Here is a 15,003-nt window from a genome sequence, read left to right on the forward strand (position 1 = left end):
TTTTTTTTTTACCTTTCGTCCTTTTCCAGCTCTTGCCAGTTCAAAGCCAACCAGATTTAGGCTGATGTGTGGGTAGCTTTGACACACAAAGTTGTTCAGTTCAGACAAGCTCCAATTCAGGTTAATTTTGGAGCTCCTGGTTTCTGTCCCCTCATGCACAGGCCTGAATAATCAACAGTGACAAAGCAATGTTAAACACAACTAGAAAATTCCTGAAGAAATTTAAATGGGGCCTGCCAAAGTGTGCCCGTCGGTTTGGACCCAGCGTTCTGATGCTAAGAATTAGCATCAATGCTAAAGAAAGCTGCAATGTAATCAATAGAATCACAAGAATGTTAAGTAAACTGGACATGCACCATTCAGTATGATAAAGTAAGTGTATAAGCTAAAATGAGAGGGCTATTTAATAATATACTTAATAATAGTGACAAAGAAAAAATTTTAATTAAATAACCCACACACACAACAGATCACAGTTTAAATATATATTGAACAATGTTAAAGATTTCTTCAAGGTTTTTGCAGGTAAAGTTTACAATGAACTAAAATTACAACATTTAAAGAATATAAATAAAAAATTTTGCTATGTTTTTTATTTTACATGTGTCCTGTCTGGCCATGTGGCACTCAGGGTTGTTGCCTGAGTGTCAAGGTGAGGCCCGACAGATTTACTCTCACAAGTGAAACATCATTGCCTTGCCATGATGTTTCACTTGTTATAAATATAAAACTTATATAACTATACACATACAGGAACTATAACTATATACACATACAGGAACTGAAACTATAATCTAACATGACATATTACACTCTCTATAGTATAAATAAAACTATTTTAAATATATACATACATACATACATACAAGAAAAACTATTTACAATTATAAACAATGACAATAAAGAACTCCTTCTTCAAAGGTCTTTGTCCAACTTCTTCAAGGCCCAATCTTGAGTTACACATCACATACTGTATTAAAAAAAAAGACAATAACCCAAGTAATATCCATTTCATTTTTAAACATCTATTTGATTTATGAATGAATAAAGTAAAAATTAAACTTTGTTTAAACTAAAGTTTAAGAATGATTAACATAGATATAAACACCAATGTGACCCAAGAAAAAAGGGCATATATGCACTGGATTCCTTCTATAAAACCTACATATACAAAATTATCAATTTCAAGTTAAAATAAATTTGCTTAATTTGTCATGTACCTTTCTAAAGAAACAAGAACTCCATCTTCTCATTGGGTGTGGGTCCAAGTCCATGAGGTAGGCCAGAGTGTTCTGGACTAAAAATAGACAAGTCATTCCGTCAATAAACAGATATTATCAACAACAACAAAAATAACTACTTTTAAGGCTGCTACAATTTAGATACATTTGCTACCTTTCATGGGCTGAACTTCCAGTTCTCGTTTCCTCTCTCTTTTCTTGGCAGCCTCCAAGGATAGCTTCTGTGTGGAACAACCTGCAAAATAACCTGCAAAAACAGACTAAAACTGGAAGAAAAAAGGGTTAATTCCACCAAAACAGGACAAATTCTGACTATGTGGAGGGAGCCAAATAGGACAAAAGTGAGTTGAACTTTTGTCCTTGTAGTGAAGTAACCACTAGGGGGCTGCAGCAGTAAAAACTACAGTGTTGATTGGGGAGAGATAAAACAAGGAGCGCTTTAATTAAATGCTACAAAATAAAGAACGAGTTTCGCAAATAATTAGATTCATTCGAAGGATAACAGTTACTGTAACCGGATTAGAAAAATAAGGAAAATGCTCTGGGCCAGATTGAAGATCTATTTGAATTAATTTTGATTTAAAAATGAACAGAATATACGTGTAGTAACTGATTGTTTTATCTGCTGCTTCCTGGTCCAATATTTCCAGCAACTACTCTTGCAGAGAACCGATAAGTGTTTCAAGATCAGCCACTTTCGTATTCTCAAAGCTCAAACCTTCATGTATGCATACAAAACCTGATTATAAATTCTCCTTTCTACAGAGCTAAATAAGTATCGAAATGATTCACAAACTGTACAAAAATATTTTTATGCCTACAACAAAATCCACAAGCTACACCATGATTCACAAATGTGTACAATGATTAAATACATATCAAACCCTCTGTAACAATGATAAAAAAATATAATCCACACTGCTTTCTGATTGCTGCATGTATGAAAGAGACCGCAGTTAGATAAAGTGATATTAAGAATGACATGAGATCTTAACATTTTCTCCAACAAGAATTTCCTGTCATGAATTCGGGATTAAGATGTACAGTGCTAACAAAGTAATCATACCCCTTGAACTGTTCCATATTGTCACATTACAACCACAAATATATTTGTGGGCAGTAATGCCTCCCTGGCAAGGTCTATTTGGGGGTCCTGGAGAGGAGGGTCTGTCAAATAGTCAAAAGTAGGACTCAAGAAGAGCAGTGTGATTTTCACCATGGTCATAAAACACTGGACCAGCTCTATAACCTCAGCAGAGTCCTGGAGGGTTCATGGGAGTTCACCCAACCTCTCTACATGTGTTTTGTGGACTTGGAGAAGGAATTCGACTGTGTCCCTCTGGGAACCATGCTGGGGTTCTCCAGGAGTATGGGGTATCAGGCCCTGTGATAGGGGCTGTTAGGTCCCTTTATGACTGATGTCAGAGTCTGGTGTGCATTGCCAGCAGAGTCAGGCTCGTTTCCTTGGCGGAGTCCAACTCTCAGCAGAAAAGAGTCCAACTTACTGCTAGCAATGCAGACTAGACTCTAGCACCAATCACACAGAAACCTTACAGCCCATATCAAAAGACCTTGGACACCATACTCCCAGAGAACCCGCCACCCTCCCCCCCCTGCAAGGTTCCCAGAGGGAGACTGTCAAAAGCCTTCTGCGAGTACATAAAACACATGTAGATTGTTTGGATGAACTCCTATGCATTCTCCAGGGCCTTACGGACCATCTTTTCCAGGACCCCAGAATAGACTCTACTAGGGAGGCTTAAAAATATACATGATTGAATGAATCTTTTGCAAATAAACTGAAAAGTGTGTATTACTTAGTATATACCTGGAAAAATCAACAGTGTATATTATATACTTGATCTCTCCACTGTATTTCCACATTTGTGGTTGTAATGTGATGAAATATGGAAAATTTCAAGAAACATGACTATTTTTGCAAGTCACTGTAGATGCAGCTTATACTGAAGCCAACACACAGTATATGGGATTGTGGTAGCTGTAGTAAGCCTGCAAGACACCCGACTGGACACAGTATTCTGGATTGGAGATGTACAAGTGGTCAAGAAGAGTACGTTTTTCTGTGGTTGGATGAGAGATGAGTTGCATAAAGCCTTTGGCTCTAAACAACTCACTGATGGCTTTTTTCCCTGGAGGAATAAGGTCCTCATTGAAGTCTCCTAACACGACAATGGGCTGAATGTCCATTGAATTCAGGCCATCCAAGAGGTTTGTCAGATTTCTTAAAAATGTTCTAAGATCATAACTTGGAGGCCTGTAAACTGTCGCGATGAGGGTTTTCATTGGGGTGTCCACTTGACGGCGTTAAATTCAAGATCGGTAACCTGGTTAAAGAATCTACGTTCCTGCGGTTGGAGAAGACTCCGCAGTAAGTCGCTACTCCCTCCTCTTTGGTAGCAATGTCGACTCTGTTCGAGTAGGAGACATGTCTGTTCCGTGAAAAGAAAGAATAGCCCTCTATTTGGCAAGAAGCTGGAACAGAAGATCCAAACAAATGAGTCTCCGTTAGGCATAAGACATCTGCCAACATGAGTTCATGATGTTGTTTCATGTCCTCAGAGTGACAGACAAGACCTTCGACATTGTGGTGGACAATTGTTAATGTTGCACCCTGATGACCAGACTGAAAATGCAAGAGCGGTCTGGTGTGCAAAAACGATGCTGGTCTCATTGATTCCATAGCTGCTCTGATGTTTTCGCCAGCGTAGATCTTACTTTCATCGAAATCAATGATTTTAAGTCCTTCCAGGAAGTTGTGCGACTGAGGGCGACATATGCCATTCCAGGTTCAAAAATACGTTTCAAGGAAATGACCGCAGACTTCATGGTCATCCCTTGAACCTTGTGTGCCGTACAACCAAAGGCTAACCTGATTGGAAATTGCCGTCGTACCACTCCCTTTACACTACTCTGTTCCTCAAATCTCTCAATGTAAACAAAGCCGTCTGGTTTACCCTGAATTTTTTTTGTATGTCCAGCAAGGGGGTTGTCCAATTTGAGTCCAATTAATTTTACACTAGTCTTTCCATCTTTGGTACTAGTGACAATATCAGAAATGGTGCCAAACGCGTTCCATTCACAAGACCATCCTCTACATCCAAGTTTCTTATAATCATTACCCTAAAACCCAAACCAGCCTGTATGTTGTTACACAAGTCTCGTTTGTTGCCCGCTATACAACAGCCCAAGTAAATCATGTTTCCTGTCTTTGTAACTCTTTTGTAGTCCTCTGCCTCAATATCAACTGTTACTGCACCTAAAGATGCCACAACTGCTGCATTATGGGTGTCCACCTGTTTGTTTGTTGCAAAAATGTGTAGGACATCCATTGGACATTCTTCGGGGTCAGTAACAGCTTGGATCAAAAGAGTCCTGTCATCCTCACAAAGCAAATCCGCTTTACCTTTAACTCTAACTCGGTTCAGTAGCTCTGCAAACGCTCGGTCATCTTTCTGCCGCATGATTTCCGTTAAGGTGATCATCTGGAAATTCTCATTCCAGATATCAAGCATGCCATCCTCGGTGACACAAAGAGGTTTAGCTCGTCCAAGAGGTGGAAGTTGGAAGAAGTCCCCCACAGCCAAAACAGAGACCCCACCCATGAACCTGTTGTTCCCCTTGATTTGTTGAAATCTCCAGTCAACATATGCAAGCAGGTCTTTGGAGACCATGGAGATTTCATCGATGATTAAGATTTCGACATTAGAAAGAACTGCCCTCACGTCATCCAACGAATTTCCAAGACCCTTGTATGGTGGTTTTAAACTTTTGGGTAGTTTCAAGATAGAATGTAAAGTCTTCCCCGATATGTTGTATGCTGCGGTGCCAGTAAAAGCTGTGAGAAGCACGGTAGGCTTGGACATGTCACCAATTTCAAGAAGTCTAGGAAGCTGGCGCAAGAGCTTGGTTGCCTCCTGGTAAACACATTTGATGACATGAGATTTACCACAACCAGCTCCTCCCGTCAAGAAATAAAAGAACGGTTCTGGGTCGTCACCCCAGACGCGCTTCAAACACCAATCGCGAATGGCATAAAACACGGACGCTTGAGTCTCATTTAAACTCCTGTACATTTGTCTGATGAAATCAGGGCTCAATTTAGGAGCTTCAATTTTCGGCATGTCTACAGTGCTGACATCAATTTCATAATCTGGAATAGGGTCTTGCTCTTCATCTTCTTGCAATGGTGGTCGTTCAGCAGCGCATTCTAAACGGTCTCAACCTCGGGTGCAAAAGTGTTCCACGCATTTCGAACCGGTCCCTGCTTTTTTAGTTCTTCCATAATTTTGTCAATTTTTTTACCTTGCCCTTCATACCTTTTGCGATTGAAATCCACATAATGTTTAGCCCGATATCTACCACGGAACCCGTTGTTGTAAAAGGCTTTGTACGTTGTGTGTTCCTCATTTTTAAGGTCCTCATCTCGTCTATGAGGAAAATACAACTTCAGAAGCCGCCTGTAAAACTTTTCGGGGGTTTTTTTCTCCGAGAAACGAGTAAATCTAATAACTGCAGGTTTGCCCATAGTTCTTTTCTGGATGTATCCTGCATCATTAAGGAGGGGAATTGCGTTTGGCCCTTCAATTTGTCTGCCATATAGAACCCGGTATTCTGACGCAAATTCTGCCAGGCACATGTGTTCGAATTCTAACGTTTCTGGTCTGTTGAGATATTTTTCCGGCAATCCTGTCATCCACACATTTTCCTCATCTGGGGACAGGTTCATGAGTTTACTCATCGGCAGGCTCATTTTTACACCGTCTTCATCTGTTTGAAGAAAAAGAACGCTGCGTGAGGACTTTTTGAGAGGTAGGCTACAAGTGCGCGCAACGGATTCTTGAGCACTGACCTCTCTCTGTTTTGAATAAGCCTGCATGATCTTTTTCATCTCATCGCGTTGGCTAACATTGGCCGTCTTTAAATCATCTACAACAGACTTGAGGAACTGCGCCATTTCATGCTCTGGCTTGGCTATGTAGGACATCATGTACTCAATGCAGCTGTACTCGTCAAGCACATACTGAATGTCCATGTTGGCGTTCCATGCACGCAGGAGATCGGGGTTGTACGCGTTAACCCAGCTATCTTTAGGATCGCGTTTCATCATTACCACCATTCCAGAAGTGAGAGCATCCACATGGCCATTGTACTCTACTTTGGTCATATTACAAGCCTGGAGTAACTCTGACAAATCCCTGAAAGATGATTTGTCATCTTTCAGTAAATCCCTAATTGGTTTCAGTTTTCTCTTTGCCTCTCTTTGTAGATTTGAGACAAATGGTGATCTAGATTTTCTGGACTTTCTCCTACCTTTTTGCTTAGTTTCCTTTGGTTTTTCGGCATCATTTTCAAAATCAAAGTCAATTACTGGGACCGTGATTCTGGTGCTGTCCATTGGTAGTTTGGGGAATCCAAATCGGCATTCAACATTACCTTTTTTGCATGATTTTGAGTGCTTTTGCTGCATTTGAACCTCTGATACAATTTTGTGAAGCTCTGGATCTCTGGTTTCATCAGGCAACTGACAGGATATATAACGATCGATGAACTTTATGACTTCAAAAATGAGGGTCTTCCATTTCAGGTGCATCCTTTATCCATATCACAGCATGGATATGGGGTGAACCCCTTGCCTGAAATTCCACACGATAAAAGTAATCCTCAACTGGTCCAATGGGCTGCGCAGGGGAAAGAATGAGGTCTCTGAAAAGTGCATCCACTCTCTTTTCAAACATGCGCATGACGGTGACAGGGTTACTTCTAAGAATGTCACACTTTGCATTCCAGTCAAGCTCAGAAAAACTTACCTGCTCCCCATGTTGACCTTTGATGGCCTCAATGACTTCTGGCCATCTCATTTCAGCAGCAGAGAATGTGCAAAAGAAAGTGGGCTTTCCAAGTTGCCTCACCATGGCGTGCAAATCCCGTAATCCTTTCTCCCAATAAGCGGGAGTTCCTCTCAAGGGTTGCATGAAACGGGTGGCCTCTTTATTTTGGATCAGTTTTTCCAACTCCTCTTTGTTCTGGAGCATTTTGCTGGAAATATTTTTTCCATCTTTGGTGCTTGGTTTACCTTTTCTTGTCTGAATGGACATACTGTCATTGGCAATATGAGTTTCTGTCACAAACTGAGCAAAGAAAAGGTAACTCTGGTCTTTGGCAAACCGAGTATCTATTGAGAAAAGCCGTACATTGAAATACATACTCGGTGAAAGTGCAACACGGCGGGATTCATCTAAAGTGTTTACTCCAGTTGGGAAATGCACAGGGTAAGCCTTGGCTTCAAGTCTTGGAACACTGAAGAAGGAGATGGGCTTGTTCCCCTGAGCCGGCGCAATGCTGAAAATCCCTTCTCCATATGATAATACTTCCTGTGCTATGTCAGGAGGCTGCATGCAGGTGTCCAAGATCAGACCAGGGCGAAGTGCCTGATGCTCTGCCCCTATGTGGTCAGGCTGCTGGTCTGTTGCTGCATCCATTTCAGCCTCCTCTGCCTGTAGATCAGCGTCCTCAACTGGCTGGTCGTCTTGGAAACCCTCAAATGTTGCACTTTCATTTATAGTTACATCTTTGTAATCTGGGTGACTCTCTTTAAGCTTTCTTAGTGCACCCAAGACATTTTTCATATTGACCGTGTAAAAATATTGGTAACCTTTATATTTGGTTTTTCTCTTAAGCTTCACCTGTAAAAGCTGGGCTTCCTCACGGGGCCTCGGAAGACTGTTTACAACTGTTTCCATGTCAGAAGGAACACAAACAACAGCTCCATGTATTGCCCTTTGCTGTCCTTTTGGCAAGGAAACAATTTTTGCAAAAGGTAAAATCTTTGCAATTAATTGCCTTTCAAGTACATTCAATTCCGCAAGCTCTGTGGGAACCGAAGCCAGGTGAAGGTTATTGGCAGCAGCAATCGATGGCATCTTTCCTCTAGTTAGATGGCTGTCACATGTGTAGCAGATCCACTCCCCCATCCTCTCTTCGGGTACAGAGCATGGGGTAGAGCATGCAGATCCACACACATGAACATACGTACCTGTTAGACAATCAGCTACCACACGCATGTTCTTAGTATATTTACCTCGTTTACAGTGCTTTACTTGATTGGGGAAAAGAGCTCTGTGGCACACAGTGCAAACATATGTGGGTCCGTTTTGAATGTTTTTGTAAAAGTTTTGTATTGCAGCTTTCATTTCGTCACTCATCAGAGGGCGTGGGGTTTCAAAGTGGAAGCCTACATTTCTTTTGTACTTTCTTCTGATTCGCAAAGCATGTCCTAGTGTTAAATTTTTGGCCAGTGCTTGTCTTGATAGTCTAACTCTTCTGTTGGCAGCACATTTTTCTTTATGTTTGACTTGATAACCAGGCTCACTATGATACTTCGCCTTCATGTATTCACACATTGTTTTTTTGTGTTTGCTTGTGAAGACCGGATCGTTTCTGAATCGATTCCTATTGTATGATTTTTGTCTGCTTCTGAAGACTGGATTGTTTCTGAATAGATTCCTGTTGTATGATTTTTGTCTGCTTCTGAAGACTGGATCGTTTCTGAATCGATTCCTAATGTATGCTTTTTGTCTGTTTCTAAAGACAGGATCATCTCTGAACCTTTTTCTTATATACTCAGCCATGTAGGCTTTATGACTGGCTCTGAAGCTGCGGACAAAGTTGAATCTGTACTTAACGTAATTTATTTGTCTCTTCCGGAATGATGCATCTGTCCTATATCTATTTTTGATCTGATCCTTCCTCTGTTCTTGATGAAGAATGTATGTTTCTTTTAAGGCCTGTAGCTTTTTGGTCCTAAATGTTGGAGATTTGAGATATTTTTCTTTTTCAGATGAACTTTGTTTCATTTTATTTACTACATTCTGTCCCTGTTGCGTTTTGACCCTGATCTTAATTTTTCTTCTTTTGGCTTTTGGAACTTTTGAGAAATTTGGAATGGTTGGAGCTGTCTCCTCTAATACGTTTGCAACTTCCTTAAGCCAAGGAGGCATTTCCTCTTCAGAGGTGCCGTCTGGTTTGAAAACAGTTGGACTTACTTTTGTGCTTGCAGGTGAAACGTTCTGAAAGGCCAAATCCTCAGAGGGGTCATCATTGTCCCTAACAAAACCTACTGGCACAAACTCATAGGTGGCATTGGGGCCGCGGTTTCGAAAGAGCTTTAGCAGATGGTTGACCATGTCAGACAAGTTGCAGAAAGTCATCATTACTGCAGTTCCACTGGGGTGGGGCAGGCCTGCTGAATTTCTTGAGTGGGAATCAAAAACTCCAAACCGACCGCTTCTGTCCCTGAAAACTGCAATGCACTCTGGAGTCACCAAAAGAAAAGCATGGGTGACATTTTCCGACAGACATTCCAGTTGCAGGGCAAGAGGCAAACCCAATTGTCGAGATCCTTGAGGGCTCCCGCTACCAGCAAAAACATGACCTACCCTTAAACCAGTTGTGTGTACAGCATAGATGTTCCTGTCAGTCAACACATGGTCAGGCATCTCTTCAAATGTCAAGTGATTGTCACGAAACGTTCCATCACTGATCAGTTGCTGTTTAACGCCGACATAAAGTTGGTCTCCTTTTTCAATCACTCTGTCAAGCAACACTGTGTCAAACTGCAACCCCTCATTGTGGTAAGCTAAAAATGTGAGTGCCATGCATGTGCACTGGTGATTGCGGGAAAATGCAGCATACCTTTTGTCGGCTTGAGAATGTGAGGCACTTACCGACAGGACAGGTGGACCGCTGATCCTGGGTTCCAGCGCAGAAATCTGTGACATTAAAAGAAAAAAAGTCAGTATTTATACAAATGTTCACCTGATCACTATCTACCACCAATTAGGCCAGTTGTACACAAGTATTTTGTAATTGAGTAATCAATTATTCAGGTGATAAATAAATTAATTGAAATACAATTTTGATAAACATAATGGTAAATACTATTATTACAACAGTATTGGATCAGTTTTCAATATAAATACATATGTTCATATTTGTGCATCTAAAATGTATTTTTCTGTACTTCAGAAATTAATCTGTTAGCAATATTAGCTCACTTTTTTAGCCAATCTGAAAAAACAAAAATTTTGAAATTATATTCAATTTAATAAAAATAAAAAAGGCACAAATAATAAAGCAGCACACCCACAAAGTTAAAAACCGGAAAACAAATTTTTTAATATATATAAAATCACTTTGCACAGTCATTTGTAGCTTTTGTGCATGACAATCTTTGACATCTTCGTCATACACAGAACCACGTATGTCAACTTTCTCCACAACACATTGCCCTCTTCCACCCATTTGTTGTGACTGAGATGGTAGGAAGGAGTTACCTGGCAGCTCCCATCCCGGACATGGTCCTCCAGCGGCACGGAAGAGGACTCGGCAGGGGCCTCGACGTCCATCGGGGGGACCGGACTCCGTGCCTGGCGACGAGCTGGCGTGGTGGTCTCTCTCGGCGCTCCCTCCATCTATAAATCAACAGAAGCTATCAACTTGGTGCAAACTGAAAATATATATTTTATTATCTTAAAGACTGTGATATATTTTATGAAACAGTGTCACACCTGCCGCTCCACCGGATTCAGCTTGGAGGGATCGGAAATTGGACGACGCCTCGGACTCGTCTTCTAATAAAAAAATAGAAGAAATTATATAATTGTTCAAACAAACTGTGGCACATCAAATTCAAATAATTATTCTTTTTTTAAATAAAATAAAATACCTTCTTCCTCGTCGGAGAACATGTAGGTATCGGAGCGTCAAGGCCAGACGCAGGAACGATCCGGTCCATCTCCTCCAGCAACGTTGGGCTGAACCACACAGGATTCGGGGGGATGGAAGAATCCAGCAGGTCTCCCTGTAAAATAAAAAAAACAGCTTAAAATAGATTCTTTTGTACACCGAAGACACAACATGTTTTGCTCTGAGGTAAAGAAAATCATACCTGTTGGTCAACCATCCTCCCAGTGGCCTGTGGATAGCCATCACCACCCTGGCCCCCGCGAGGCGACTGTAAACAATGAAAAATTATATTCAGTGGAAGCAAGGTATATATATTTTTTAATAAACTTTGATTTTACCTTTGCATTTCCTCAAAAGAAATTATCTTAGTGTTTTGTGTGGTATTTCCTCCAGCACAACCTAAATTGCCACTTTTTTCTCTTTTGGATAAACTGTTACACATACAGCAGTTACAAAAATTTTAAGTTGGAAAATGTTTATTTTTTCACTGTGAAACTCACAAAGGGTTTCTACCTTAACTCCTGGAGTTTACCATGGCTGGAAGCTGCTTACTAGCTGGTGGGGGAGTAGCTCTTCCTCTACCCCTGGTGATCGACTCCTTACAGCTGTACAGCGCCGCCATTCCTCTGCTTGGACCTCTGAGTACCTGCCTCTGACCCTACCATTACCTCATTTTACCCTTTATGCCTCAGATTATCTACATTTCTAATAAAACTGCCATCAACATCATTTTAATCTTCACTGTGCCTCACAATATGGCTCCAAGTTTCCCTCTTTGACTTCAAGTTAAAAAAATAGCAAACCTGCATGCTGCACATTTATTAGTTACACAATTTTTCATATATAATGACCAGACTGTGAGTGTCTTTACTCCAAGTTTTTCCTGGACTCATTTATAGATTAACATAAGTGTGCGCTTGTTATTTTGTCTATTTATTTTATATTTAGTCACATTTTTAAACTACTTACAATATCACAGTTACGTATACATTTTCATAAATTTTATATTGCTTATGATTTCATTTGTATTAACTAATATTTACACATTGGATGATCCACCTTTTCAGCAAATAAGCAATTTCCCCTTCGACATCAATAAAGTATATTTGATTCTACAAACTACATATAAATTATGAAGTGTGTGTGACACCAATCAATATCACTATCTCACTGTTTTTGCCATTACTCTGTTACCACTTGTCACAGTTGCTCTTTTCACCATTACTTGCACAAGTTCCCCCCATTTCTTAGCAACAAAATAGAGCCCATACTTATTGTTTGAAGATGAGATTTCAAATAACACAGGGATGTCATGTTGCATTTTATATTTTATGTTTGAAAACTAATTCCCTTTCACATTCTCAAAATAGGTGGTTTTTGACATTTACATGATCTTCTGAAAAGTTTTACTTGCCCTCAACACAATTAAAAAACTGCTATGTAGTTTATGATCTGTACTTTAAGGAAAAGTTGAAATGGACACTCAGGTAGGCAGACACAAAACAGACACGTTAAAAAGTCAAACATACACATTCATGGATTCTTAAAGAATTAAACATGCAAGATTTTGCTTAAATCAACTAAGCATGTATCCAGTACCTTACGGCCACCAACCACAGTCCAGGCGAAGGGGTCAGAACGACGCGGAGCAGCCACCTCGCCAACCACAACCAGCCGGGGCAGGGGACGTCTCACCGCGGGGGGGGATGCCGTCCCAGGGGGGGGAGGAGCCAACATCACAGGAGCTGGAGATTTCGGTGCACTTAACTCAAGTTGCGAAGAGACCGCCGCCTCAAGCAACTGAGAAAGGACCTCCATCCCAGGACGATCGCTCAGATGAACCTGAAGATATAAACACATTTTATAAAATACAGTACGCCTAAATAACATTTTTAAAATACAATTCTAAAAATTAATTCAACTTACGCCGTCCCTGCTCCACAAGGCTAGGCTGCTCAACGGGAAGTGTTCAGTGACAGGCAAGTACCGAACACCTAGACAGAAAAAAAGAAAGTGTCATTCTTAATGTCAATCACACTAACAATGTCGTAATTTAAGAAAAGTAGATAAAAAAGGAAAAATAAAATTTTTCATACATCTAAACCCTGAAAACTATAAAATGTTAATTTGCTGAAGTTTTAGTCTAAACACAAATTGTGTAAGTCACTTACCTCTCTGAGCAGCCACACGTTGAAACTCCTGCCGCAGCAGCTGTTGCACACTCTCCTCCACGCGAAGACGTGGGGGAAAGTCCACAACGACCACCTGTAAAAATTGAGACAAATAAATTAACAAATTAACATGCCAGGTTTTCTGATATATTTGATTAGGGATAAATGCAGTGGATATTATACTTACATTAGCAGAGAGATTGCAGACGGTACGCAACAAAGCGTCAAACGCCGCTCCGGCCTCCACGAAGGTCCTGCTGGCGGTCAAGTTGTTACTTGGGGCCAGAAGACAGATCACCTCGGGGGGCCGAGGCAGAACTGCATCCAGCACCTCAAGCCGCGCGGGAGATGCAAGCATCCCTAAGAAGAAGTCGCCCTTTGGCATGGTACAATACCCATCCACAATAGCACGCAGATGGGAATCACCAACCAAAAGAGCAAACTGAAAAATAAAAACAAACATTATGGTCTGCTTATAGAGTTTTATCATTCAAACCAATATTTGTGTATGAAATCGATAAAAAAAAGTACCTTCTTCTCCAGAGCCTCGGCAGTAGGCAGAACCAACTTGCAGCTCCGTCTGGTCACCCGGGAAGCTGGCCACGTCTCCACCAGATGGCGACGCCCCGTCCCACGGCCTGTTTAGAGATGTGCAGTTATCAAGATTAGGATTTAATGGCTTTGAAAATTTAACAAGAAAACAACAAAGATCTGATATACATACGTGACACACGAGAGGTCGTTTGCTCACGGGGCTCCTCGTCCTGGCGAACCACGGGCGACATCTGCAAAAGAATTATTTAAAAATGTTTAGATTAAGTACAAACATAACTGGATTGGGCTATTCTACATAAAAGAAACTGAACTGGTCATGAACATACCTGGTAGGGCAGGCCACCCTCCAGCAGTCGGGACATCTAAAGACATAAATAAAATGAGTAAACCAAATGACTGTTATCATCCAACAATAAGTTACTAAAATATAAAATGACAGCCTTACCTTCGTCGGCGGAGACCGAGTCGGGTTCCAAGCGCTGGGTGCGAGCGGTGGTGTCCCAGGCTATAAACACAGAAATGATTATAATCATGCTTAAAGTCCAAAGTACAGTAAAAACTACTGTTAGACAAAAACAATTACTGCAATTTGTAATTGATATACCTTGGCGACGACCGGCACACTCTCCAGCTTCCTCCATCTCACCTTGGCCGCCTCGGAGCGCCGTCCTCTACGGGGCATCCTATAAGACCACAGTAGAAAAAAAGAAGACACCTGGGGGGGGAAAGGTGGTTATTTAAATGTGTGTGTGTGTGTGTGTGTGTGTGTGCGTGTGTGTAACTGAATGTTACTATGTGCAAAAGAACTTGTATGAGTATAAGTGAATTAATAAGATGATGTGGTGATGCAGAGGTGAGAATCGCAGCAGGTAGCAGTGGAAAACTTCCAAATCGCCAAGTCTCGCACAAGAGAAAAGCTGTAAATACAAGAAAAATATATTTCAATTACTAAAAAGACAGTAAAAATATATATATTTTTAAAAATAGTTTGTTTTTTTCTTAATATAAGGACAAAGTTCAAAATATTCTGAGGCTTCAAAACAGGACCAATATACTTTTCACAACTGGTGTAAACATCCGTGCATTTTACAACTTGGTCAAAAATGTAATTAAAAAAACTGATTAAACAAATAAATCTAACAGGTTTATCTTATGTAAATGGAAAAAATAAACTTTAACCAAATTAACCAAGTCATTTACTATATAAGCTCTTTAAAGTAAAATATGTTAAAACATATTAAACATCAACATTACAAACCGATGCAAATTAA

General features: G+C 40.6%; 1 protein-coding gene across 1 annotated transcript; it reads right to left on the bottom strand.

Moving 5' to 3' along the window:
- Positions 1–6,820: 6,820 nt before the first annotated feature.
- LOC122833947 lies at positions 6,821–14,645 on the bottom strand. Its single transcript, XM_044121942.1, has 14 exons — positions 14,337–14,645; positions 14,178–14,237; positions 14,059–14,094; positions 13,902–13,962; positions 13,709–13,815; positions 13,365–13,619; positions 13,178–13,271; positions 12,933–13,000; positions 12,606–12,848; positions 11,209–11,274; positions 10,987–11,121; positions 10,829–10,891; positions 10,595–10,732; positions 6,821–10,030 (listed from the first exon to the last, which is right to left on the bottom strand). The coding sequence occupies exons 1-14, from the start codon at positions 14,412–14,414 to the stop codon at positions 6,821–6,823; spliced, it is 4,614 nt and encodes a 1,537-aa protein (XP_043977877.1). The 5' UTR covers positions 14,415–14,645.
- Between the last annotated feature and the right edge of the window lie 358 nt (positions 14,646–15,003).

Source organism: Gambusia affinis, linkage group LG07 (genome assembly GCF_019740435.1).
Source record: "Gambusia affinis linkage group LG07, SWU_Gaff_1.0, whole genome shotgun sequence".
Taxonomy (NCBI): Eukaryota; Metazoa; Chordata; class Actinopteri; order Cyprinodontiformes; family Poeciliidae; genus Gambusia; species Gambusia affinis.